This window comes from Periophthalmus magnuspinnatus, chromosome 5, assembly GCF_009829125.3.
Source record: "Periophthalmus magnuspinnatus isolate fPerMag1 chromosome 5, fPerMag1.2.pri, whole genome shotgun sequence".
Taxonomy (NCBI): Eukaryota; Metazoa; Chordata; class Actinopteri; order Gobiiformes; family Gobiidae; genus Periophthalmus; species Periophthalmus magnuspinnatus.
The window spans coordinates 7,634,238-7,659,819 of record NC_047130.1 but is presented as its reverse complement, the minus strand read 5'-3'; the positions used below and the strand labels follow the sequence as shown (position 1 = coordinate 7,659,819).

The following is a 25,582-nucleotide window of genomic DNA, read 5'->3' as shown; positions in this document are numbered from 1 at the left end:
AGCTATGAAAGTCAGCAGCAGGACATATCAGTGATACATAATAAAAGAGCTTAACCCAGTCTGTCTGAAAAGTGCCTCAAAGCATGGGATCATTTATCACAGATCCAATTACTATTAGAGGAGACTTGCTTTTTTATGAATGTGCTCTGATTCATATTCATCAGTGATTGATACTGGTCCAAAGTTATGACTCCAATCATTTGATATTTTTGATATGTTTTTTTAATGACGCAATGTGCGATTCATTTTATTACAATAACTACTTTAACAATTTGGTCAGATTGTGTGTTTTTGTAACATTTTGCAGAGATTAATTGGTTATCAGCCTTTAAATCACTGTTGTTAAGTACAGCACAAGCAAAACAAGTTAGTATGAAGAGAAAATAACATGCCTGCCTATTGCATTTTATTGGTGTGTTTAGTTTTTGGATGTGCTCTGGTGCTTCTCCAATGAGACAGCAGTCTGTGATGTGTAAACTGTAAAGTCCTCTTCTTTAAAATGCTTCATACCCCAAAGTCTGCAGTCGCTGATTTAATGTGAGGATTCAAAGACTGGAGCTGCTAACCTTTGCAGGAGTTCATTAGCGTTAGCGGTTACTGTCACCACAGCACATGTGCAAGCTCAGGAGTAAAGAGAGCAGGTCCTTTATATATTTATATACTGAGATCGTACTGTGTGCACATTCATACATGATGTTCTGTGATTAAGGTCTGCAGTAAACAAAAGCCTCAGACTGTCTTTCATCAGCAGTCATTGTTTTCACACATCCAGCGGGTCTGTCCTCTGTATTCTTGTATTCATTCCAGAGCTTGAGTATTCACTAAATTCACTTAACACTTGAAACTCCATTAAGTCCCTTTGACACTGACGCGACACATTTCTCAGCCAAACTCCTGTCTCCTCCTCTTCTTCACCCTCAGCTGGTGTTGCTGGGCAACAGTTTGATACTCGCCAGAATCAACAAATGACTGCTCATTAATCAACGCACTTTTCAAATAGAATAATGTTTTTGTCAGTCACTTTGGACACAACCGTTTTCTTTTATTTATTGTAATCTGTATGTGTCCATTTAGGAATCTGGAATAGTTTCCAACACTTTTTCCAAGCACCAGTCCAGTGCAGTATTGCATCTGCTAGCTGCTAAATATGTAAACACCATATTCTTTAAAAAGGCAGAACTTTTACATTATATATTTCCTGAACCATGTCTTGTGAGCTTGAGATTTATTTGAGACATTTTGAGAAAGAACAACGGCAAACTTATCCTCATATTTCCTAATATCTTTTAATAAATAGCATTTTCTTACAGCAAAGAACAGGAATTAAATGAAATATTTATCCCTCACACAATGGTTTATTTTTTCCTCTCATTATAACCCAAATAAGTTTTTAGGCCATCTCATAATGTATATTACACATTGTTTATAACATACCAAGCCTTTTAAACCACTGCTGCAGTTGGAAATGTTCAAATCTTGTCACAGCTACAAATAGGCCTGTATATATTTTTTCTTTTTCTAGATTGCATTTATTCCCAGGAGGTTAAGTTACACTATATTATCCCCGTAGGGAAATTTGTCGTCTGCATTTGACCCATTCATCAATACCGTTGAGCCGTCTCCTCAGGGGCAGCAGGCGCACAGTCCCACACCCGGGGACCAATCTCCATGATACTATTGTTAGGCTTGGTCAGGACTACCTCCGCTGGTCCCAAACACAATATGTCATGTTTAGTTTTATTCTGTGTTACATAATAAAAGCATATTTCTTTGCTCACTGATGCAGGTTTTATGAATAGCTAGGTCTATAAAACTCAAATCTTGGGGTTTTCTTTTTTTTCTTATCATTTTCGTGTGGGTTCAGACTCCTCAATTAGCCATCAGCAGCTGCTCTCTAACTTAATAACACTCTTATCTGGCCTCAGTGAAAGGTCAAGTCTGTGGGGACGGTGCGCTGAGTACAGAGCGGTGTGCTGACTCTGAGAACATGTGTGTAAAGCTTCAAATTAGGAGGATGATTTTTTATTGAAAACCACGTTGAAGGTTGGCATTTTCTGCTTCAGGTGATTCTTAATTGAGGTTAAGCGTGAATGAATGTTTAACAATGATTCTACTTGAAACACTGTGCACAGTTTTAAATGACAAATACAAGTAATCAGGCTCTATTATAATGGTTACAAAGATGAGTGTGAATAAAAAAGACCTTTTTCATCAACTTGATGTGCACCCAAAGGTCTTTCACGAGCCCTCCAGTCAGAAGTACAATTAAGCAAGTACATGTTTTTATCATTAATTAAATAAAATCTTTTACACATTTGAAACACACTCTGAATTTGGGCATAAGTATCTCTCTAAATTCAATGTGCTTGGAATTATTTAAAAAACAGTAGTAGATTTAGAAAAAGTGGTAGTAGTAGTAGTACTAGCAACCTGGGTCCAGTTGTAATTGCAATAATTTCTTTGAATATTTCTACATGAATACTCTTACTGAGACATAACATATAAATAGTTGAACATGTACTTAGTTACTATATGTTACTACTTTCTGTTTCAAGTGCTTCTCTATGGCATGGATGATGATTTCACAGTACGTATAAGTAATTATAGCAAAGCACCTGTACCTTCTGAGCACGGCGCTTATCTGCCCGTTGATTCTGATGGTAGATGCGGCTGAAGTTGGACACAATGACGGGCACAGGCAGGGCGATGACCAGGACACCGCTGAGAGAGCAGATGGAGCCAAAGATCTTCCCCGCAATTGTCTTGGGAACCATGTCTCCATATCTAAACAGAGAGAGGAGGGGTAACACATCTGTCCTATGGTTAAGAAATGGGCAATATAGTCATTCCAGTACTGGTATCGTCAGGTATCGATATTTGTTTCAGTATCAATGTCATAGTTTGTCCTCAGTGCATCAGATTTGTCTTTTTGAACAGACACATGAGTGAAAATGGTAACAGAAGAGCGTTATATGGCTGTTTACACAAACAGCTAACTAATTACTACATATCCCAGATGAAAACATTTTGTTACTATTTTACAAAAGTTAATGTGTGATTTTTAATTCATTTAAAAAAAAAAATTAGTGGGCCATATTCAAAAGATAATTTCTTTAACTGTATTTCAAAGGTTCTTTTCACTACTTGCCAGTACATGAATTAAAGTGTCTCTATGCAATTTTTTTTATGTAGTTTAGCAAAATGTGTTCTGCCACAGTACAGATTTACAGTCCTACAAAAGCAGCTCTTAGGGGTCACAGTGAGACTGCTGTGTGTTGTCTGTTTCTAATGATAAAGTGCTTTACTGTCCAAGAATCAGAAAGTGCACTGTTGACATGCTAGTTATTTCTAGCTTTACCATGGCAGCAAAAATCACCTCGGAACTCTGAGGAAAGTGAGAAATGACTTTGGACTTTGCAAATTGTTTAAAATGAACTTCTGTTTTCATGACAGTAATAATTAGTGGCTTCAGTTTAACCAGTAGCAATCATCCACCTTTTTGTCAGATTTTTATATGTAGCCCCATGTTATATTACTCTAATGAAAAAATGTCAGCAACTTTATTTTTTGCTGCCCGACTGCATGCAGAGAATCTAAGATCCTGATGTTAACATGGTCACTATCAACACATCTTTATGATAATTGCAATGTCAAATGAAATGCCAGCTTTGATTCCTGCCTCAGCCTTGTTACAGCATCTGTGTCATGTTATTCAGATGCAGATAATTTGATTTCACAGTGAGAGGAGGTGCATCAGGTGGGCAAAGGAGAGTCAGAGGACAGCTGATGCAAAAGTGTTATGGTATATAGTATATATGGTGTATATATATATATATTTTTTTTTTGGTCCTATACAAGTTGATTTCAAATTCCAGGAACCACAAGTGAAAAGCAAAGCAAAATTCAGCAACACAAACTAGATGAAAATTCCTCTTTGTGGAGCATAGTTAAACCTGTACTTGCATTTATTCTTTTACAGCTGTTTTTATTGCTCACAAATACCCTGAACAGCATGTGATCTCCTGTGAGCTGGCTTGCCTCTCCACAGATCTGTAACTTTGCTTGCGGGTGCCAGCTGTTTGTCCCACTGAGATAGATAAGATACGCATATTTTACCTATACATTTTTGGAGGTCTTGTTATGACCCACTGTGTTTTTCAGTGACAAGCAGTTTGACATGTGAAAAACTGTCCACAGACCCACAGGTCGACAGTGTGATTCCAGCTCCGACAGATGAATGCTGTCGTGGTGTCCTTGGGCACTTGGACACTTAACCCCCCCCAGTGTCTGTGTACACTGGTGGGGGTGTGGGGGGGGGGGTGTGGGGGGGTGCGTGGGTGTGTGTGTGTGTGTGTGTGTGTGTGTGTGTGTGTGTGTGTGTGAGTGGTTCCTTGATGTAAAGAGCTTTGAGTACCTTGAAGGTGCAAAAGTGCTATATAAAAATGTGGCCATTTCACCAAATAATAGGAAAAGTTTGTTACATGTATGTAGTGCTGTTAAACCTCTGGACACTCAAAACACTTTACATCAAGGAACCACTATTCACACACATTTAAACACCAGTGTAAGCAGATAATCAAGGCAAGGGTGGAAGTTTCTTGCCCAAAGACACAACAACAGTTTGCATGTGTGAGAGATGGAATTGAACTGTCACCTTTTGAGTAAATAGTCAAATCTACCAAATGAGTAATTTTAAAGTGGGTGCAAACCAGGTCTAAACTGGAACAAACACCAACTTTTTTGCTCAAAATAAGAATGGATTCACAGAAGACAATGTATGCTAATGGAGCCAATGTGGAAATGTACAGATGTAATGCTTGATGAAAATACAAATTCAAAGTTGTTGTTTTTTTTTAATTTGTAACCAAAAAAAAAAAAAAAACTTAGTAAACTAGTAAATGCTCCAATCCCAGACGCATTCATTTCAAAGCATCATTTTCAACTTTGCTCCTTCTACACTTTTTCTGACATGGATCAAAGCGCTTTAGCTCTGTCTGTTCTGAGTTTCCTCTCCAGTGCTCTCCAGTGAGTCTTTGACAGGTGAGTCCTCTGCACTGCTGACCACCGCTGACCACTGCTGACCACTCACACCATGGCTCAGCTGCCCCCCCTCCACTTTTATTACACTTGTTTGGTTCAAAGCTTTCAGAGCCTCAAAACTACTATAACAGCCAGACTTACACTCCTTCAGTTACTAAATGTGAACTGCACTTTGAAAGGGAATGTATTCAGGATTGTAAGTGTTGAATTCACAATTTTAAGATTTAGGCCTATTTTCTTTGGGTTTGGGTTCAGTAGGACGACTTCGTGGTTAGGGTTGTTAGATAAATTGTAATCTCCCTCTGTTGGAGAAAAATAAGTCTCTCCCAGTCTGGTTTTGACAGTATACCTTTCATTTTTGCAATGTTTTTAGATGGTAAAAAGCTGCAGATGTTATTGATTTGAAGTGCGTGTTAAAGTTCAACTCTGAGTCCATTATTACCACAAGATTTCTACCCTGATTTGAAGGTTTTAGAGAGAGAGAGAGACTGGAGGTGACTGCTGACACTTTCTTTGTTTTCTGTGGTCCAAATTTAGCTGGAGAAAGTTGTTTTGCATCCACACATTCCACCCTGTATTGTTACATCGCTGGAGAGTGTCTTTTTCAACGTATTTTATGAAAGAAAATTTTGACTTTTATTACTTATGTGGTTATAATAAAGGAAATATTTGTGCTAATTGTTGAATTAGATTAAAATGAAAAAACTCTGTCAATCTATTGTCCGTCTAGGGCTTTAAATGAATGAACTTTTAAATGAACCATCTAATAATATGGGGGAAGACTATGAGTAAACGAGGTCCACGATTGAGCTAGAACAGATTGTGGTAGTACGGGTATTGTAAGACAAAAATGTTAAATATTCTATTGAACTGAAAGTAGTGATTCCATTTTCAGTTTTTCTCCCTTTGTGTCAAAAAAGTGCTGGATTGTTTTACTTTCAAACATTTGACAAAAACACTTTTTATTAAAATGGCCTTCACTCGCCCAATAAAAGTTTTTCCCATTGTCAGAAAGTTACGGCAGAATAAATTGTCTTATTTTAATATGCAGAGTAGATTTGACGGGTGACTTGTTGTGACAGAAAACTAGTGTCAAACTATTACATCAATATTTTTACGACTCAGTTTTGCAATATCAAGGATCAAGTCAAAGAAAGAGGACTATTTGACGCAGTGGGATGCCTCTCTACAGGGGGCAGTGCTGAGCCGAGACTCGTGAAAAATGAGGAATCGTATTGTGAGGGATTTTAATTTTTAATATGGTTAAAGGGGATGTCTGCATTCATTATAGAGAGATTGTAAAGGTAAGGCTGAGTGAAGCAGAAGCAGTGTAGTGGATTAGCAATTGTCGTAGAACTGTTGGGTTTGTGGTTCGATTCCTGGCAGTTATAGGTAAGACACTTCACTCCAGTCGTATACCAGATAGTGTAGTTATGCCATGCAACTGGTTAAGAAAAAGAAAGGATAAAAGCGCTTAGAAAAACAGATTTTCTAAAAACAGAACTTGTTAGTTTTAAACAAAATGAAATGATCCACCACAATGAGCATATACGCCATTTTTCACAACTTTCAGAGACCACAGTGGAGTTTTGATGTGACAGTAAAGCTAAAAACAACAACTAGCAAGCTAACGTGCATTTCCTGACCTCAAGGGCTGCTTATACAATGTATCAGTACTTCGGCAAGACAAGTTTTGCTCAAATATGTAGGAAAAATTGGGAACGGGACCTTTAATTTGGAGGAAAAATAGGAGGTAAAGGTACACAATAGGCAATAGGCATAAGTACTGCTAGTCTAACTCGGTCAGCCATAAAAACTTAAATGTAGCTGATAAACATTTTCTGCCTAATAAACCATGTACATGTGTATGTAAGAAGTGTATCTGAGTTTGTAGAGAGGTTCCTGAATGAAAAGTTAGTGGTTCAATTTCAACTCATGGCATAGCAAACACCGATTACGTCATAGAGCTTCTGACATACATACATTTCACCTGCATTTACGTTTATAATGTGTTATAGCATTATTCCTTACAGCCAAGTTATCATCAAAATACCCTTGACTCTATAGTACTTTTTATTTTCAAAATCCATGCCATTTCCTGTACTACAGAGCTGATAATTGACAGAAAGTTAATTATATACTTAGAGCTTTGTAAAACTCACATGCTGCTTTATCACTTTGGATATGATTTTGACCAAAAACATGTTTAGACCTACTTTTAATGGGTATTTGAGCCAAGAAAAACACCAACATTAAAACCATTAAAACCATTAAGGCAAACCCAAACACCCTTTTAGCTTGTGCAACCCAGAACCTGCAATTTTCAGTCTGATATCACTCAGAGAGCAGGTGCACAGCAAACTAAACTACCTGCAGCTAGTCAAACCAAATCCAAATCTGTTTTTATAACTTGGATTAACTAATGGAAAAAAACAAAAACAAAAACATATTTCCAACTCATTTTAGGCTTGATACAACTATTTTGCAGGCACATTTGAGTTTTTGAGGCTAAAGTGTGTTTTCTAAGCTCTAAATCAGCCTTAGTTTTGGGGCTTTTGATTCCCAGTTCAATTTGTAGAATGTCTCTCCCCATTCATCACCCCCGTTTCTCCTGTGCAAAAAAGCCTCACCAAATAAGTCTTAAAAAATAAACAAAATTATCTATTTATGTATTCACACTTTTCAAATTTCAAATTTAATTACCAGATTAAGCGAGGTTCGAAATCTAATTTTCAACACAAAATAATAGTAATCCTAAATCCGGTCTATACCAGTGCCGAATGGATCAAGACCACTCTAAAACTATTCAGTAAATGTCAAAATGTGTGTGTTTTTTTTTTTTTTTCAGCATCATAGTCCCTGCCTCAAGTGGAGGAGTTCAAGTATCCCGGGGTCTTTTTCCTTCATGAGGGAAGGATGGAACGTGAGATTGACAGGGTGATGTGGTTACTATATCAGACTGTTACGGTCAATATGGAGCTGAATCAAAAGGCAAAGCTCCCGATTTACTGGTCAATCTATGCTCCTACCCTCACCTGTGGTTATGAGCTTTTGGTAATGACCGACAGGACTAGATCGCGGGTGCAAGTGTTGGAAATGAACTTCCTCTGCAGGGTGGCTGGGCGCACCCTCAGAGACAGGGTGAGGAGCTCAGTCACACTGGAGGAGCTCTGAGTAAAGCCGCTACTCGAAAGGTTATCTAGTTTTGATAGATTTAGTATCAGCAACCACAATTTGCACAATAAATCAATAGGTTTACCCATAATATATTGTAGTTCGGACCAGCACATATTTAATTCTAGCTTGGGCTTCATATTGGCTAGATTTTGCATGATATTGTCCCAGCTTGCTCCCTTTCTTAAATGTGGTCATATCTGTAACATGAAGACGTCACATGGGTGTTTATGCAAGACGCCCTACAGTTGAACCATCCTCTTACTGTGACTGAAGTACAGCAGACATGGGTCAAGTGCCTTGGAGAAGTCTGGGTCAGGGTTTTGTGCGGCAGACCTGATTGTTGGGCAAATACCTGACCACTGTGCCACTTTCTCTCACAGCAACATCTTATAAACCTTCAAGTAAACTTTTGAAAGGAAAGACATTTTGACAAAAGTAAGAAATTTCGTTGGTGCACTGTGTAACTTCTGGTAAAGGATCTTCTACCTCTTTGTCTCCATGTAGATGTTATTGCTTTGCCTAGAATATTACACAGGTCATGTTACAGGTCAGATCGATAGTGAAGCGACCCAGCTGACAGTAAAAATGCAAGTTTTTAAGGTATTTTTGGGGCAATAAAAACACCTGTAATGTAATAAATGCCATACCGTAGAAGATCCCAGGCAACGTAATAACAGCCTCCACCAAAAAAGTGACAGTGCACATTTAAGGCTGATTTGAGTGAAGTTATTAGTACATTTTGTTTGTTTGTTTTTTGTCTCTATTTAAATAAATAAATAAATAATAAAAATAACAATACATAAAATAAAAATAAAATAAAAAATACATAAAATAAAATATCCTTGTACCATAGCTTCTTTCCCAGCACCTGAATAACGGTGAACTGGATTGGACTTGCTACATCAGAAGAACCAAATCATCCTCTGTAGATGAATGTGGTGTGGTTATGAGAGGCAGCTGACTTCATTACAGATGTGGGGAACTACATTATAAAGGATTATCAACTGCAAGGGAGCCACATCCAAATTTGTGTTTACTTTGTACTTTCTATATTCACACATACAAAGACAAATGGGAGGTAACTGTGTGACTGTGTAACTTTTGTGTGTTTTCTTTTAGCAATAAAAGCACTTAATACAATGCAAGACAGACAGACTTTCCAGGCAAAGTAATAACATCTCCATGGAAACAAGTCAGTGGCGTACTGCATTCCAGGAAAAGCTGCACAGTGAACATTTAAATAAACTGTATTTGCACAGGGTTAGGTCAGCAAGCTCGCCAGACTTTTTAAAAATCAAAGGAATACATGGCGTCCCTCAATCATGCAATTTAGTTTTCCAACTGCTGGCCCTGCTTTTCTGAATAATATTAAAATTTCAATAAAAAATATGTGGTTTTGGGCTATTTTAATATATTCACTATTCTGATTGAAGCATACACACTCTTTTAAAGGTTTCTAGTGAAAAGTCTGCTGCATTTGACCTCACATTTTCGACAGACTTCATTACAAACCCTGTAACTAACCCCTAAAGGAGCTTAAATGCTGACTGACGAGGCTTGCTCAAAAGCAGCTAAACACATTAATGACAGATATAGCATTTGTTTTACCTCTGCGATGTCTTCACCGAGGCTTAAGAGTGAAATCTAAACTTTGGACAAATCGGTGGGTGGACCAGGGCTGAATGTGCTGACTTGTGGATGCATATGAGGTAGCCATGTGCATCTCGTCTCTTTCAAGGCCTCATGAAAAACACTGCCTTTAGAAACAGAGGGGTAAAACATAACCAAAGCTCTGGAATGCAAAACATATCATTAATGCTCTATTCTACCATTTAATGTTCCATCCTCATTAGCTTACACAGAAGTCATTATTTCTGTGCTCAAACTCTCTCATTATTTCTGTGCTCAAATTCTCTCTAGTATAAAGTTTAACAATCCTGATATTCAACTACCATTATTTGTAGTTTGAAACACTCTTTATCGCAGCAGTTCTAGCACCCTCTGCTGGCATTTTTTGTGGATAGGTTTACTGGCTTCTAAGACCATAGCGTAGAACAAATTCTCCAGTGGTTCCCAAATGGGGACCACTGGGGGGCATCGGAAGCATTGCATATATTTGTTTCTATTTGTTAATAATATTAAGCCTACAGGAGTGTAACAAGTAAAGCTAAGGAAGAAACATTAAATATTTATTTTTTGTGATCTTCGCATTGATAAGGGGGCTGTGGCACAGCAGACTTTAAGAATGGCTGTTGTAGAATAATTACCCTGAGATTTGCAAAAAGAGGGGAGAGGAAATCCTGGATATTTAAAGAAAAGTGTATTTATCAACACAATGCCGTAGTGTTGTCTATTGAAACCTGTCTTCTGTCGTACAGAACATTATCGTCTGATGACTTAGGCCAAAGAACACATCAGCTGGAGACATCTAATTACTCTATCATATATTCTATAGGATATACCAAGGCTAAACTCACACACTTTTAAGAATGAATAATATGCACACATTTGTCACATAGGTTGAAATTTAAACAAATATAATAACACCAGATGACTGAATGTTTTCACCTGAAATGTCTCCAGAACAGTCTCATAATCAGATCTCTTGCAGAGCTGCGTTACATATTCTGCTCATTCAGTAGCTTCTGGTGTCCATCTGGAGCAGTTCATTTCAAGCCTACAAACACAATGATGGATTTCGTGCTTTAAGTCACAAAGGATTGCCAATTTATGACTCAACTTTTCTGCGGGCGTCTGATAAATGAACGGAAATTGCTTTGCATCACAACAAAATAAAACGCTTTACTATGTACAAAACAATGACAAACGAATTGGCCCAGAAACGATTAAGTTATGAAGATTGAAAGGTTGTTTTCTAATAAATGTTGAGCAAGTTTGGGGTTAATAATTTGAACATTATAGTTAGCTGACTGATAAAATGACCTTCTATGGGGATCTATTGAAGTGCTGATTGCATAATTTTAATAAAAGTAGTAATACCTATTCAGTGTCAGTTGGATAAAGCACATGGACAAGTGCACAGTTTGAAAATGTCAGATCTCTTCAAAACACTATGAATCGAACTAAGGACAAGCAACCTTTTTCAAACAACTCCCCATTCTGCAACTCACTCTTGTTTGTAGATCACTGAAGACATGTTGTTTACTTGAATTGTTGTTTTTACAAATGTCAACCACTTATTTGTCCTCTACTGGCACACCGAGGAGCGAAAGGTAAAAAAAAGACCCAGATACTAACCTCGTTATAGTAACATATATAAATAGTGTACAGTTGGACACTTTCCAAAGCCCCGCCCACTTTTGCTGGATATGCTACTAAACCGTATCATATCAATGGAGAGTTTGGGAAAAGTTTTGCAGCTAAAATGTGATATAAAGTAGGTTGATTTGTGTAAAATGTTCAGTATTCATGTCACCAACAAGTTAACACTGCACCGGTTCTCTGGGAGGGTTTAAAATGGCTCTGTAGTCCCTATAGAATTTATTTGCTGTCAAGATCAGCAGGCCCGTGTAAAATTATACAACCTGAATGGCAATGGCGACACCCACGACTTCTTCCAGATTAAGGTGAATACAAACGTCTATCTGAACTATTATAAGACCACATGTAACTGCAGGCGAACTACCATTATTTGAGTTGAGAATTACATTACTTGCATTATTGTAGTCTTTTTCTTAGTATTGAAAATGGTGCTTAGTGGGTCAGCTCTTTTGAATGGTTCCTTACTGATGAACAGAATCAGCACAGAGGCAAAGGAGACAAAACGACTGAGCGCCATGTGCACAAAAAAACCCATATCTGACATCATAATAACAGTTAGTTTTAACATTATTATTATTGCAACATCTAATTTAGATTTTGCATAATTTCATTGGGCAAATACAGTCCAGCTCTCAATTTGAACCATTTTAAACACATTTAACCCTTGGTTGTTTCTCTCTGTGACTATTTTGTAGATAAAATAAGTTCTCACATTGACTTCTGTCATATAAATTAATACCAAAGAGCCAGTCTTTTGAACTGCTGTCAGAAATGAACAGATCCAAACTATTCAGATCCCCTAAAAGAGCTGAAAGTCCCATCACTAATTAAAATTAAGTTTGAAATTTTAGTATTGCATTTACACAATCAGATGAGATCCAATGTACCATTTTAATGGAGCAGCCTGGCTGGTTCTGGTTCTCACAAAAAGTGCAGAGCTGCACTTCCTGCTCCATTCGATGTGTATTGGAAATTAACTGTGTCATGCTAAAATGAATTAATATTTAAATACTAGACAGTGGACAGCAAGTTACACATAGATAATCACAGACAACAACACTTTTACTACAATGTAAACACTTCAGTGGAGGAAACTTCTGTGGTTAAAAAAATAGGAATTCATGTCTTGAAGCTGATGTTAACTGAAATTAAAATGAATTAGTGATGTTAAAATAGAGCTACAAACTGATTTTGCACAGAAAAGTCAGCTTGTCATTAGATGTATTTTCATAATGTTGCTTTGTGTTCTGTTTTGAGCTTTGAGACACAAATACATACTTTTATGAACACACAAGTGTCCTCCGGTTAGGTGTTTACATTGTCTTAACATGCCGCCTGTGATTATCCACCTGTAACATGTTGCGCTGTCTGATATTTAAATTGTGTCTGATATTTAAATTGTGACTTGTTTCAGTGAACAAAAAAAGTCCAAAATGAAAAAAAAAAAAATTCTATTTTTGGGCTAAAAGTTACATGGTGCCCCTTTAGTTAAGTATTTCTTTGTTTGTTCAAAATGAATTACATCGTTGTTCATGCTTTATTAGGCATAATAAGGGTTTTGGGTACAACTTTATTAAAAAGTTGTACCCAAAACACAACTTCAGGTATATTTTTAATAAGGAAACATCATTTACACTTTAACATGGTTGGCTATTAGCTCACAAAAGTAGAAACAACAGAGTAGCCTTGGCTCTACTGTTTGACCTCTGAACTATTACGCTTACATGAATGAAGCAAATCTTAAATATTATAAGGTAAAAAGCTAGTAAAGGCAGATTATGTTATATTTCCCCAAAAGCACGTAGTAAAAAAATCTTTTGCTGGCATATAACCGAGCTTACAGTGCTGGCACAGTATCACATTCGGTCCACGTACCCAAGATATATCATTGTTGTCCATAACCGTATCTCAATGAAATATCCAAAGCCCCACGCCACATGTGCACCTCTGCAACATGAATCACTTCCTCATTTTTCTTCTTCTACATGGCCTTTGAAGGTTACACACCACCTGGGCCTTGTTTGTTATGTTTCCCGGACACATTTATGACTCCCGCCTCTCCCCGTACCTGCCTGTGCCAAAACCACTCGAGGCCGGCCCACTGACCAATCTACTTCCTGATAAAAATGCCAACAAAAGAAAAGGACATTGCGTATCCATGGGGACCAAAGGAAAACAAGATGGAGGACAGCATGTGGCGAGGTGGGGGTGGTATTAGCTTCTGTGACCCGGTGCCATTCTAAAAGCAACCGCCATCCATCATGACCTCTGTGAGACCGTGCTAAAATGGCTCAGTCCTGCCTTGATACCAGGACTTAAATAAAAGGTCATGAACCCTATCAAAGAAATACAGCTAAACAATGTGAAGTTTTTTAACATACAATGCTACGTGACACATGTACCAGTATCTTCTGATGAAAAAAAACAGAATCACATTAAAGAGGAGGTATTACACTTCTACCTGTCATTGTCCCCCCTACCTTTGTTCCCCAAGCAACCATGCTAAGTCACTCCCCCTTCAGAGCGCTATCACATTACAATTGGAGTGCATTCCGCTAAAGAAACTACTGTACCAGGTAACATCAGGATTGTGAAGTTGTAGTGTATTGTTTTGCATCATGCTTTTGTATATTTAAGGAAAATTGCCTAGCTGGAGCATAGATGACGTACACTCGTGGGTTGAGCATTAGACAGAATGGCTCTTCTAACCCTAAGGAGAGTTTGAAGAGGGCCCAGGAGAGGCAGCAATATTACTCAAACATGCATGGATGACATATACAGCCTCTTCAGGCATGCTTTTTGATAACATTAGAGATGGATATCTGTCTTCTTAGCCCTTTTCCCGTCTACCTTAAGTCTCCAGAGGCCAGTATTGTGTGCATAAGTAATATGAATAATGCTTTATTTGAATGCCTTATTGAGAAGGGATTACTGCACAAAATGTAACTACACATTATATCACATTATACAGATAGTAGTAAAATAGGACTGTACACGGGTTTATCATAAATTTAAATGGTATCATTTGGAGAAAATAATCAAAATCGGCCCTAGTTTTTGACCCAAGCTTATCTGTTATTCTAAACAGTTCTGGTATGGGCCCTTAAAAAAAAAAAAAAACAGACAAAAAACAAAACAAAACAATCAGTTGATCACTATATAGAAAAGAAAGCTTCAGTCAAGTGAATTTTGCATGATATTCCCTTTTTAAGCTTGGAAGAGGGTTTCTGGACACAGAGGAAAACATAGAGCTGCTATAGTAAAAAATATTCATTGTTTGTTTACAGCATAGTATCTCCCTTATCCATCTGCACACACTGTACAAAGGTTTTCGCCAAGTGGGAAGCCTCAGGGGCTATAGGGGCCAATATAACAGCCTCTACACAACATTGCTTTGCATATGGTGGGAGGCGATGCAGATGGAAAATTCCTATTGGAGTTAAACATATAAATATGAATCAGTTGCATCTTTGTTGCATTTAATTTCAAAGTTCATGATGCAGTAACCTGGGGTGGTGGAGTACCCAGAAAAAAAGACCCAACGCAGCTCAAGATTTGAACCCAGGAGCTTCTTGCTACAAGGCAGAAAAGCATTATTGGTCTGAAGCTAAAGAAGTTTGGTTGGTTGGACAATATAACCATGATAAGACAATATTTTGCATTTATTAAATTTCAAGTATTGGGCCCCCGCTGCTCTTGACAGCTACAGCGGCACTGAAGGATCGGTTAAATGCAGAGGACAAATTTCACTATGACGTGTACCTTAAATATATAATTGCCTCTTCACAGATCTGACCTGTCCAGGCGGCGTCACCCATGTTTAATGCCATGAAAAATTCCAGGTAAAGCAATAACATCGATGGAGTAAAACAAGTGGTGGATCATCTACCAGAATAGACATAAAATAAAATAGCTTCTTACTCAAGCCTAAAGATAATTCAATATAATAAACGTAATGATACTTTTGTTGTATCTCTACATTTATATACCAAAACATGAATAACAAACTAAATGAAAAATCAGTTCAACATTTAGGCTTTCATCACTTTGAAATGTCATCTATGTATTTTTTCGCTTTTCAATAACCCTTGAATGGATTTGATTAATAGCACACGCAGTAAAGTTCAGTGCAGTTCATACGTGGTACATACTGAATGTAATACCCAAAGAATGAAGCCCTTTCAGCCCCTCCAGTCAGTACAGATGCAGTACAAGCATACAAAGGTTCCATTAGCCCAGTTCCTATTGATTTTGTCCCAAATTGTGAACCCCTGTATAATGTGGGAAAGACTGGTGTTGTCAAGGCAACGATGGAGGAATTCACTGTACCACATTGTGTGATCCATGTTAAGTGCCTACTTCTTAAGTAGTAGAAGAAATAGTTCTTTTAAAAAAAATTGTATTTATTCCCACACACAGGCTGCCTGGAGTTGTGTTCATTTGAGCATGATTTAGTAAACCTGGATATTTATTCCGTCTCCCTCTTCACAGCTCAAAATACCTGTCTGAGGTTTTGTTACATCACAGTGTCCTAGTATTAAAGGTGCTGTACCTGAGTTTTACTGTCTTACATAAAACGTGAAAAACAGAGCTAGTTCAATGATTTGCAGTGGACCAAATTTTCCTCACTAATTTTATGCAATCCGAGCATCCTAATTATTCATGTTTTATGAGTTTATGACTGCTTTTCACAACTCTCAGAGACCAGAGCAGAGCTTTGGTGTGACAGTAATGCTAACAACAACTAACATGCTCATCCAAATTAGTTTGAACCAACCAAAAATGTATAATGGTTCAGATAAATGAATAAACAGATAACATTAATCAGTAAAATCTTGTATTTCCTAAGAGCTAAAAGAGACTAAAGAGTATTTCTACTACTTCTACAGCTACTGCTACTACTACTACTACTACAACAGCTACTACAACTACTACTACTACACTAGACCTATATATATTTCTCCAAGTTTCCATCTTCCAACTTTAAACCCATCTGGCGTGTTCATGCACTTTCATCTCTTTGGACCTTATGGATTATTTATAGCTGTCTCAAAACCTCTATCTATTTGTAAAAGTAGTCAGGCTCTCTACATGTAATTTCTCTCCATGCAGCCAGACAGGTTTCATTGACAATCCCGGGCAGCCAATCATCAGAAGTAATGAAGCATAGTGTCCCGGGGATGTGACAGGAAATTCAGATTTGCCTTTAGTCGCGGCAGCTTGGAGAAGTGCAAGAACAGCACAACACATAGACAGTAGCCTCAGTGCTAGCAGCTAGACATTACTGACTTTATTTGGGACATAAAGACTACAATAAACTGCAGTAGGCTTAACTGAAGCATATGTTAGAATAGGGGCCGACGAGAGATCACTGTCTGTCGGATTAATGGGGCACTATAAAAAGCGGTGTCGAGTCTAATTGTGTTCATTCTGCAGTGGATAGAGTGTTTGTTGTGGGATATGGAGCAATGGATATGAGACAATCAATGAGTTTTTATACAAGACATATAAAAGCATGCTTCATTTTGAATACTGCAGTACTGATGAAAACATATGAGTCCTAAGGCATTTTGATAGACAGAACTGTTCCTTCTATGTACTTAATTTTCTTAAGTTGTTCTGTAATAACTCATCTTCTATCTTTGTCTTAACAGGACGTGACAAATGTAAGCTATCCCCTAATATTTATGCCTCATCCAAAGGAATAAATGAAATACAATTCTCCATGTCGAGGTGGTCGTCCACGTGAGGACGGCCTGGCCTGGGAATGCCTTGGGGTCCCACCGGAGGAGCTGGAGGACGTGTCTGGGGTGAGGGAAGTCTGGGAGCCCCTGCTTAGACTGCTGCCCCCACGACCCGGCCCCGGATAAGTGGAAGAAAATGGATAAATGGATGGATGGACAATTCTGCAGGAAAAAAACAAGTACCAAAACAACAATCTTGTCCTTTTTATTACACCTATTCAACCTTTTCAGAGCAATAAAAATCTTTGGACCTTTCTCCAAATCTTGAGCAAGAAATGCTCAGAAGTACAGTACAGGAGCAATATAGTTTCACTTACTAAATGTGAAGGTAAATAAAGGTGCACTATGTAAATTTTTCCGCTACTTGGATGTGTCCATGGAGATATTATTCCTTTGGCACACGATGGCATTTTATGGAGACGAGCAAGTGATGCCAGAGGTCAGATCTGTGGAAAAGCGACAATAAAAATGCATGTTTTTTAAGCTATTTTGATCTATAAAAACACCTGTGACTGAATAAATGCAAGACGGAAATGTTTAATGTCATACTGTGGAAACTTCCAGACAAAGCAAAACATCTCCATGGACACCAGAAAAGCATAGTGCACTTTTTAACCGCACTGATGTTTATCTCCACATTTAGCAAGGGAAATTATATTGGTTATTTCTAGTGGTGAAAACTCGAGGAATCCAATACAATTGATTTAAAGGGATTAGGGTTAGCAAAAAATCTTCCTTGCCCTGGATTGAGCATAGCAGGCTAGTCTGGAGGAGCTGCTGATAAAATATATAGCATCTTTATAAAACATGATGAAGCAAGTTTTAAAGCATACATCAAAAACCCTGAACCTCTCCATTGGCTCTTCTAGTGGAAAAGCAAACACTAGAGGATAGAAAGACAGAGAGAAAGAAGAGACGAGCTACTAATTGGTTGTGGGCTACATAATTGGTCACGATTATTGTCACTGTTGTGTCACATATGCATCATTACTGAGGGGTTGGCCATGGTGGAGGTCGATAATATGGCAGTACAGGGAATTTCACAGACCATTTATCGAAATATGTAGTCCGTTGAGGGTCATTTGTCTCGCAGTGAATCAAAGTAAAAAGAAATCCATCCTCAAGGTTTCTCAGCTGCGTGGTCATGTATTCTGAATGAGGAGAGGAGTAATTATGTGTCTCTAAGGGCTAGTAGCAACAGTGGTCGGCTTGAAGAAACTCATTAGTATACGAAAGTAGAAGTAAAACCGTGATCTAACTTACTGAGTGTTGTACCCTTGTAATTTTGTTTTATGTTATGTTTTACTAAGGAGGAAGAGAGCTAATCAGACATATATAAAATGGATGTAAAAAGCATACAGAAACTTTTTGGAGCTTTCTACCATGCTATAATGTTGTTCCCTCATCAAAAACATATCTGAAGAGGTTTTATATGTCATCCAAAACAAAACTTAGACTATTAGAGGTGTTAACATGTTGCTTTTGGTGAAGATAGCATTTTCAAAACAATAAGGTTCAAACAGGCCTTATCTTTTATCTTTTATATAATACAATGTTATGTGTTACAAGCTGCACGAGCCACAGCTGTTTGAGATGAAATCTATTTAATAATTTAACCTTTAGTTGCACATGACGGGCCTGCCTGCGGTGTATGCAGCAAAGAATCTCACAAGATTGATGTGACATGGAATTTTCCTAGCATTTATAGGAAAGTATGGTGGCTATAAAGGGTCATTTATTCTCAGTGAAGTACTTTAACTACAAATCTATACAATAATGGTACTCAGTGGGCCTTGAATATTGTATAAGGAGCAGATGAATGACGCCGTTCTAGGTGAGTATATTGAGCGACAGACCATGAAAGCGCAAGTTTTAGTGTTATGAAATAAGACGTAGAAATGAGTGAAAAAAAGACAAATATTAATGACATTGTTTATATGAATTGAACAGAAACATGTTTGTAGCTCGGGGCTGGTAACTTTACACTTTAAAAATCCTTATTACATGAGTAGAAACAGGTCTATATTATGGGTAACTAGGTCCTGCAGTAGTAGTACTATGGTAATAAACTGGTTTATTTAGCATTTATTCAATTACAGGTATTTGTACTGGTCCAAAATACCTTGCAAAAAAGATGTAATCTTACAGTGAGCAAGTTTGCCTCTCCACAGGTCTGACCGGTTAATTGGCGTGGGGGTGTCACCTTATTTCCATAGAGACAGAGTTTAAGACTATACTGTGGAACATTGCAGATAAATCATTAACATCGGCATGGAGACAGATGACAGATGACGACCCTTCACCATAAAAGTTAGATAGTACAGCTTTGATAGATTTTGAGTCAGTGTAATGTGTTTGTTTTAGTAGTACCAACACTGTTATCACATCCATATGAGATAGATGTTATTGATGGACTTTGGCATTGAGGTTATGTATGTGCACAGCAGATGGCCAGGCAGTACATCAGAACTGAGTACAGAGAATATATATGTAAGTGTTAATGGATTTGAGGCACCCATCTGGAGCCAACACTAAAAACATCTGCTCCTGTACATTTTGTATTCAAAACACTGTATAGATCAGCTCATCAGCGTCTGAAGGCTGGAGAGACCCTGGAGAGAGCAGGTAAACCTACAGCAGCACCGTGTAAGATTCCTTATGGGGGGCACGCCACGTGTATGTCTCCATGGAGACAGAAAGGTAAAACCAAACCTTGTGCATGGAGATAGATCAGTTTTATGATTTTCTGCAGAACAGCTCCATGGAGACAACCAGGTGCCAGACCTTGCACCAGGAAAGTTGACGTGTGTGATGAGGGCCCCCACAGCAAGAAGGCATGTTTTTCAAGATTTTAGAGCCATAAAACATCTTTAGTTTAAGTGATATGGAAGTTGAGGTGGAAATCAACTGCATTATTCGATCCAAATAAAAAGTTAAAACCACTTAGGAGCATTCTTCATGGAGATGGATCAGGTTTTATGTCGTAATGTGGAATATTATAGCCAAAGGAAAAACAGGGTTATGGAGATGCTACTGTCTACTCACAGTAAAGACAGTTTCTTAGTGCAACATCCACAACTAAAATGTAAAAAAAACCCCAACAAAAATAACTTGCTTTTATTTTTAGTTTATTTTCTGTCTAGAGTTGCATACTGTGGTTTAGAGTAAATGTCTTTATTTCAGTCAGTTGTTTTAGCTGAAATTTTGGCAGTGGGGGCTTTAAAGTGGACATATTATGTAAAATAAACTGTAAGTGCGATTTGGGCAAAACTTTATTCTCTGCCTTTGCATAAAATTCAAACTGGCAATAGCCTTCCAAAAGTTCTTTATCCTTGTGCATTCAACAAATGCAGTATCCACAACATGTCCTTGGTAACTAATGCACACCTCTCAATCTCTCCACTTCACGACTTATGGAACTGAAATGAAAAGCTTTCTTTAGGAGGTCTTTTTAAAAAGCTTCTAGAAGTAGGTCACATGAGAAAGTAGGCTGCTCCAAAGCTCCAGAGACCTCAGGAGATACTGTTGTACCCGAGAGGAGTGCCATCCCACTTCAGGAGTCCACATGAAGAGATGCATTGTGGGAAATGAGACATGGGCATTGATGAAGCAGAAGGTAGAGTCTAATTGGCCTCAAAACACTGACAGAGGAGCAGAGAGCAGTCACTGTTACAGCAGCATCAGAAGAAATCTACTCAACTGTCAACTGATACGGGGGGTGTTGTATATGTAGCGCTATGGTGGAATGTTCAGCAATTACCTTGGTGACACAATGGTACAACTTTAGCAAACATTGCCAAAAAAAAGTTTAAAAAATAATCTGAAAACTCAAGAAGGAGACTGTGATCAATACGAGTGTTCCTGGTCCTGCTTAAGTGTTTGAATTTCACCAAAAAATGTGAGAGTGACTAACCGAAAAACTGTTGGCTAATACTAGCTAGCGTGTGACTGTAATTTTATGTGTGAGAGACTTGTATAACAGCACAAATCAGCTCACCTGTTGTAGTTCCAGCTAAATCAGTTATTTATGGTCAGAATGAGTTAAAACAAAACTCATGTTAAAGTCTAACTCGAGTAACAGAGCTTCAGACAGAGCAGTGCTTCTAGTTAGCTCCACACTCCGAGGGAATGTTGATGACGTCAGCTGCAAAGTATCAATACAAATAAACGCTCCATGTGGTTCTCATCAAACTACATCCTCATAGTTCTTTGTCTCACTTATATAATATTATATATATAATATTTTAGCATGACAGACTAACAACCATCTGGATAGTCACATGCAGTTGTTTCCATATTATTCTATCCAAATACAACAATATTAACGATGCATTAGTCTTACACAGGGTATTTCCAGATGCTCAAAGTTGCTCTCCAAATTTTGTGCTTTATTCATTCATTCCATGCTCAGTGGTGGTAAACTAGCTGGACACAGGGGCCTTGACTGACAGAAGTGAGGCTGTCAATCTGACCACCAAAGAAACAACAACAGTTTGCTGATGACGCCTGATATTTCCCGCAGTTTCCAATTCCAATATTATTAGGAGGTATTATGCAAAATCGACTTTTTGGAGCTTTCTACCATATTATAACTTTCCCTCATCAAAAACATCCCTGAGGTGGTTTTCCGAGTGGTTCCAGGATGCATGTCGATTGTGTCCAAGACTGTGCCAACCAAGCTAACATACGGCCATTTTTAAATATCCAAAGGCAGGACACAAAACAACAGAGAACTACACCTTCACAAACTTGATGCAATGGAGTAGTCTCATTAGCGGGGTGCAGGCTCATTGTGTTGTGACAGTGTTCTAAAGGGGAGAGTGGGGAGCACGGTGGTGATCAAAGCATTGAAACAGAAACTTATTAAACATTTAGATATGTTGTTTACTGCAAATATAGCATTATCAAACTAATAAAAAGGTAACACAGTGATCTTAACATGTTAACAACCAAGCCGAACGGTGCTTAGCTTGCGAGGTCAGACATGATTGGGCATTGAAAATATACAACTACACAAAAATTATGTCCTTGGCAGTTGCTTCCGTATGGCTCTCATCCAAGAAAGTGCCTTTTAAAATCTATATAGTTAATAACCTTCAGCATGTTTGGATCTCTCATATAGCTGCCTTTACTCCATGCTGCATTGTATAAAGGGCATTTACATGAACTAGGATAAATAAAGTGATGGTGCAGGGGCTTTAACCTTGGAGTCGGCGTTAAAATAGAAACAAGACTAAACACCAAAAGTTATTTCAAGTCTGCTGCCGATCTAATTGCAAACCATATCAGCTGAATCACAAATTAGGTCTCTTGGGTTTTAATGGGATTAGCAGGCACATAATACACATCTGTGCTATAAAGTGAACTATGCACCAAAAACAACCTACAGCCCCAGGAGCCCGAGTGAACGTGAAAGCTTGTTATTGTATGTATTTGTGAATGGGAGCGCGACTAAAGCTGCTGACAACCTCCTAGCTAGCGGCTGCTCCCGGGGAAAGGTTGACTTGACACTTTGATCACTGTTCTCTCCTCCTCTTTCCCTCTCCCTCTCTTTCTATTCTTTCTTTCTCTCCTTCTCCGCCGAGGTACGCCGTGACAAATCATCTTTTTTGTCAGACGCCAAGTTTTAACAGCTTTGAATGAATAGGAACAAGTCAAGCTGCGTCGCCGGCAGACATTGAGAAAACGGCGTAACGTTAAGATTTTTTTCTAAAACCAGATAAGACAAAAGTGCTAAGGGCTCTCAAAGTTATTGAGGTTGTTTAGGGTTCTTTGGCTCCACTCGACATTGCACTTAAACACAAGGGCTGCTTTGAAACGGTCTTAATTAAACAGATAGGAGCTAATTAAATGTTAACAATGATGTTTTTCAAAGAGGCTAGGCTAATGGGAGTACAAAACAGTCAGGACAATGAGAGAAATAGGTAAGCAGGAGCAGAATACGTAATGAATGGAGGCTGAATGGAGACATTGATTCCATATTTTTGTAGCTGGTTTTGCCGGGGGGGATTTACTCCTAAATTATATCTAATGGATGTGATATCTTTTATGTAAAATGAAAGCTATCTATCAAAAGCTTCATAAATCGCTTAAAAGCTTATGAAAATGGCTTATAAATAGACGCCATGTGCTATATACGCACCAAAGGGAATGAATGGATTGCATGAACGTGATGTGAATATGGCAAAAAAAAAAAAAAGAAAAGAAAGAAAAGAAAAGAAAAATGAAAATAAGTAACTAGATAAGTAAATAAACAAGTGATGAGCTAAGTCACACCCCCTTTAGAGCGCTATCACAACACAACCACAACTACTGCATATCGCATCAGGTTTGTGAAGTTGTAGTGTATTGCTTTGTGTCATGCTTTTGTATATTTATGTAAAATGGCTGTGTGTAAGCATGGGTGACATATGTTTATGGGCTGAGCATTGGACAGAATCTTACAGCTAACCAAAGGAGGGTTCAAATCATAGGCTGGAGTGCTTCTGGCTCCATCAACTCTGGCTCCAATTCACTTTACATTGAAAAATTGTCACCCCACTCTCTGTAACTACTGCACTGAGCCTCATCATTTTGGTCTTAAAATGTTTGTATTACCCCACTCTACATGATCCTGGTGTTTTTATTTCAGAATTTTATCTGTGAATCAAGATATGAATATTAGTAACAGACAATCAGGCACCTTCTTTCCCTGAGGTCACTTCTGCTAGCGTTAGCAACAGGTTTAATTGGTATCATTGCTAAGTACCTGTTCTCAAGTCCAAATGTAGCTCTCGGCTCTAAATTCGCCCCTATAACTGCTGGCCTCAATGAGCTTCATTTGACTGGTGCCAAACACTATGGGTGAAGACACACTCCACTTCTTTATACAGTTTATGGTTCGAATAGTGTCCAGGAGAGATCACAAAATTACTCAAACATGCATGGATGACATGTAAAACCTCTTCATGCATGTTTTTGATGAGGGAACAATGTTGTAACACAGAGCTGCATTCACCAGTAAATTTAAGCTAACCTTGCATAAGATTTTGAATAGACTACAATATTTGCTACACATTTGATGAGTAGACCAAGCAATAAGTGGCCGGTTCTTCAAAACTTACTGTTTTGAAGTGGCACAGAACCGACTTTAATTAGAACTCAACCCTACAATTTGACCAAGGTTAGCAATGTTAAAATGGTATAAAATAAATGGAAAATGGTAAAAAACAAGCTCAAGTATTTAAATAGTCCCTCAGGTCCCCTCAGCGACAAACCCATTAGACAACAGGAGTGAGGTGGAGCGGCTCAGACAAAAGGTTACATTACGATGACAGTTTTGGCTCATTCCAGGACTATTACCATCTGTTTGTGCTTGTCTGCTCATGTAGCGTGGCTTTCAAACAAAACAACATTTATTCTACTCTTTCCCTGGGCTAACATCTGCTTGCCTGCGATAGGTTTTAAATATTAGGAGGCACTGCGTCTTCTCTCAGCTACCTGCCTCTCTCAGAATAAATTAGGTTTGACATTTCCCACTGGGGTGACGATGTAAGGGTTCTACTCCACAGCAAAACACTGTTTATTTTCTTGTCTTATTTACAGAGGAGTTGATTGTCTTTGTGGCATCTGAACTGTGATGGAGGAATAAAACATGGCTCATTACATTATAGGTGTGCCACAATCACATCAGATTGTCACAAACCACCTGTCTGTGTAGGTTCAAGTTAGAAGGCTATTCATAAAAGTCGTGAGATTTTGCTAATTCAAAGTGTAGGAGTAATACAATTCTATAGACCTTTTAAACACATAACACTTCATCGCAAAAGAAAAAAGTTAATTTGGAGTTGTGTTTTGTTTCATTCACACATGTCTGAGTAATACTTTATTATTACTCTGTCTACATCTCCAAAGCTCAAAATGCTCTGTTCCACCTTGAGATGTCATGAAGCTTTCAAGTTATCAGCGACCTTTTACCTTTAGTTCAGCAGAGATGGGCAATTCCAGGGCTGAAATCATCCAAATGTGTGAAGGTATATGGAGTTAAAAAACACAGTGGAGCACTTCCTGTGTTAGCGTATGACATCACAAGGTGGAACAGGGAAGAACTCAGCCTAAATGTGCAGGGTTTGTGTACTAAACATGTGTGAATGAAACAAAACTCAGCTCCATGTATGTTTTTGATGAGGAAATAACATTATAACATAGATCAGAAAATAGTGTAATATAGGCCCTTTAAGAGTTAATAAGTTTCTCCATCATTTAAGAGGCTTCCCTAGTTGTGAACTGTCAAAAAACTTTTCATGATCAATTTGAGCTTTGAGCAATCATGCCAAAATATGACATAAGTAATGGTGGAC

General features: G+C 38.1%; 1 protein-coding gene across 1 annotated transcript in view; it reads right to left on the bottom strand.

Annotated features, from left to right (window-relative positions):
* Nucleotides 1–25,582, bottom strand: part of LOC117371160 (potassium voltage-gated channel subfamily D member 3-like) — a 110,919-nt gene that overhangs the window by 14,391 nt on the left and 70,946 nt on the right. Inside the window, exon 3 of the mRNA XM_033966784.2 lies at nt 2,622–2,784. Within this exon, the coding sequence (XP_033822675.1) occupies nt 2,622–2,784 (163 nt within the window). The remainder of the gene's footprint in view (nt 1–2,621; nt 2,785–25,582) is intronic.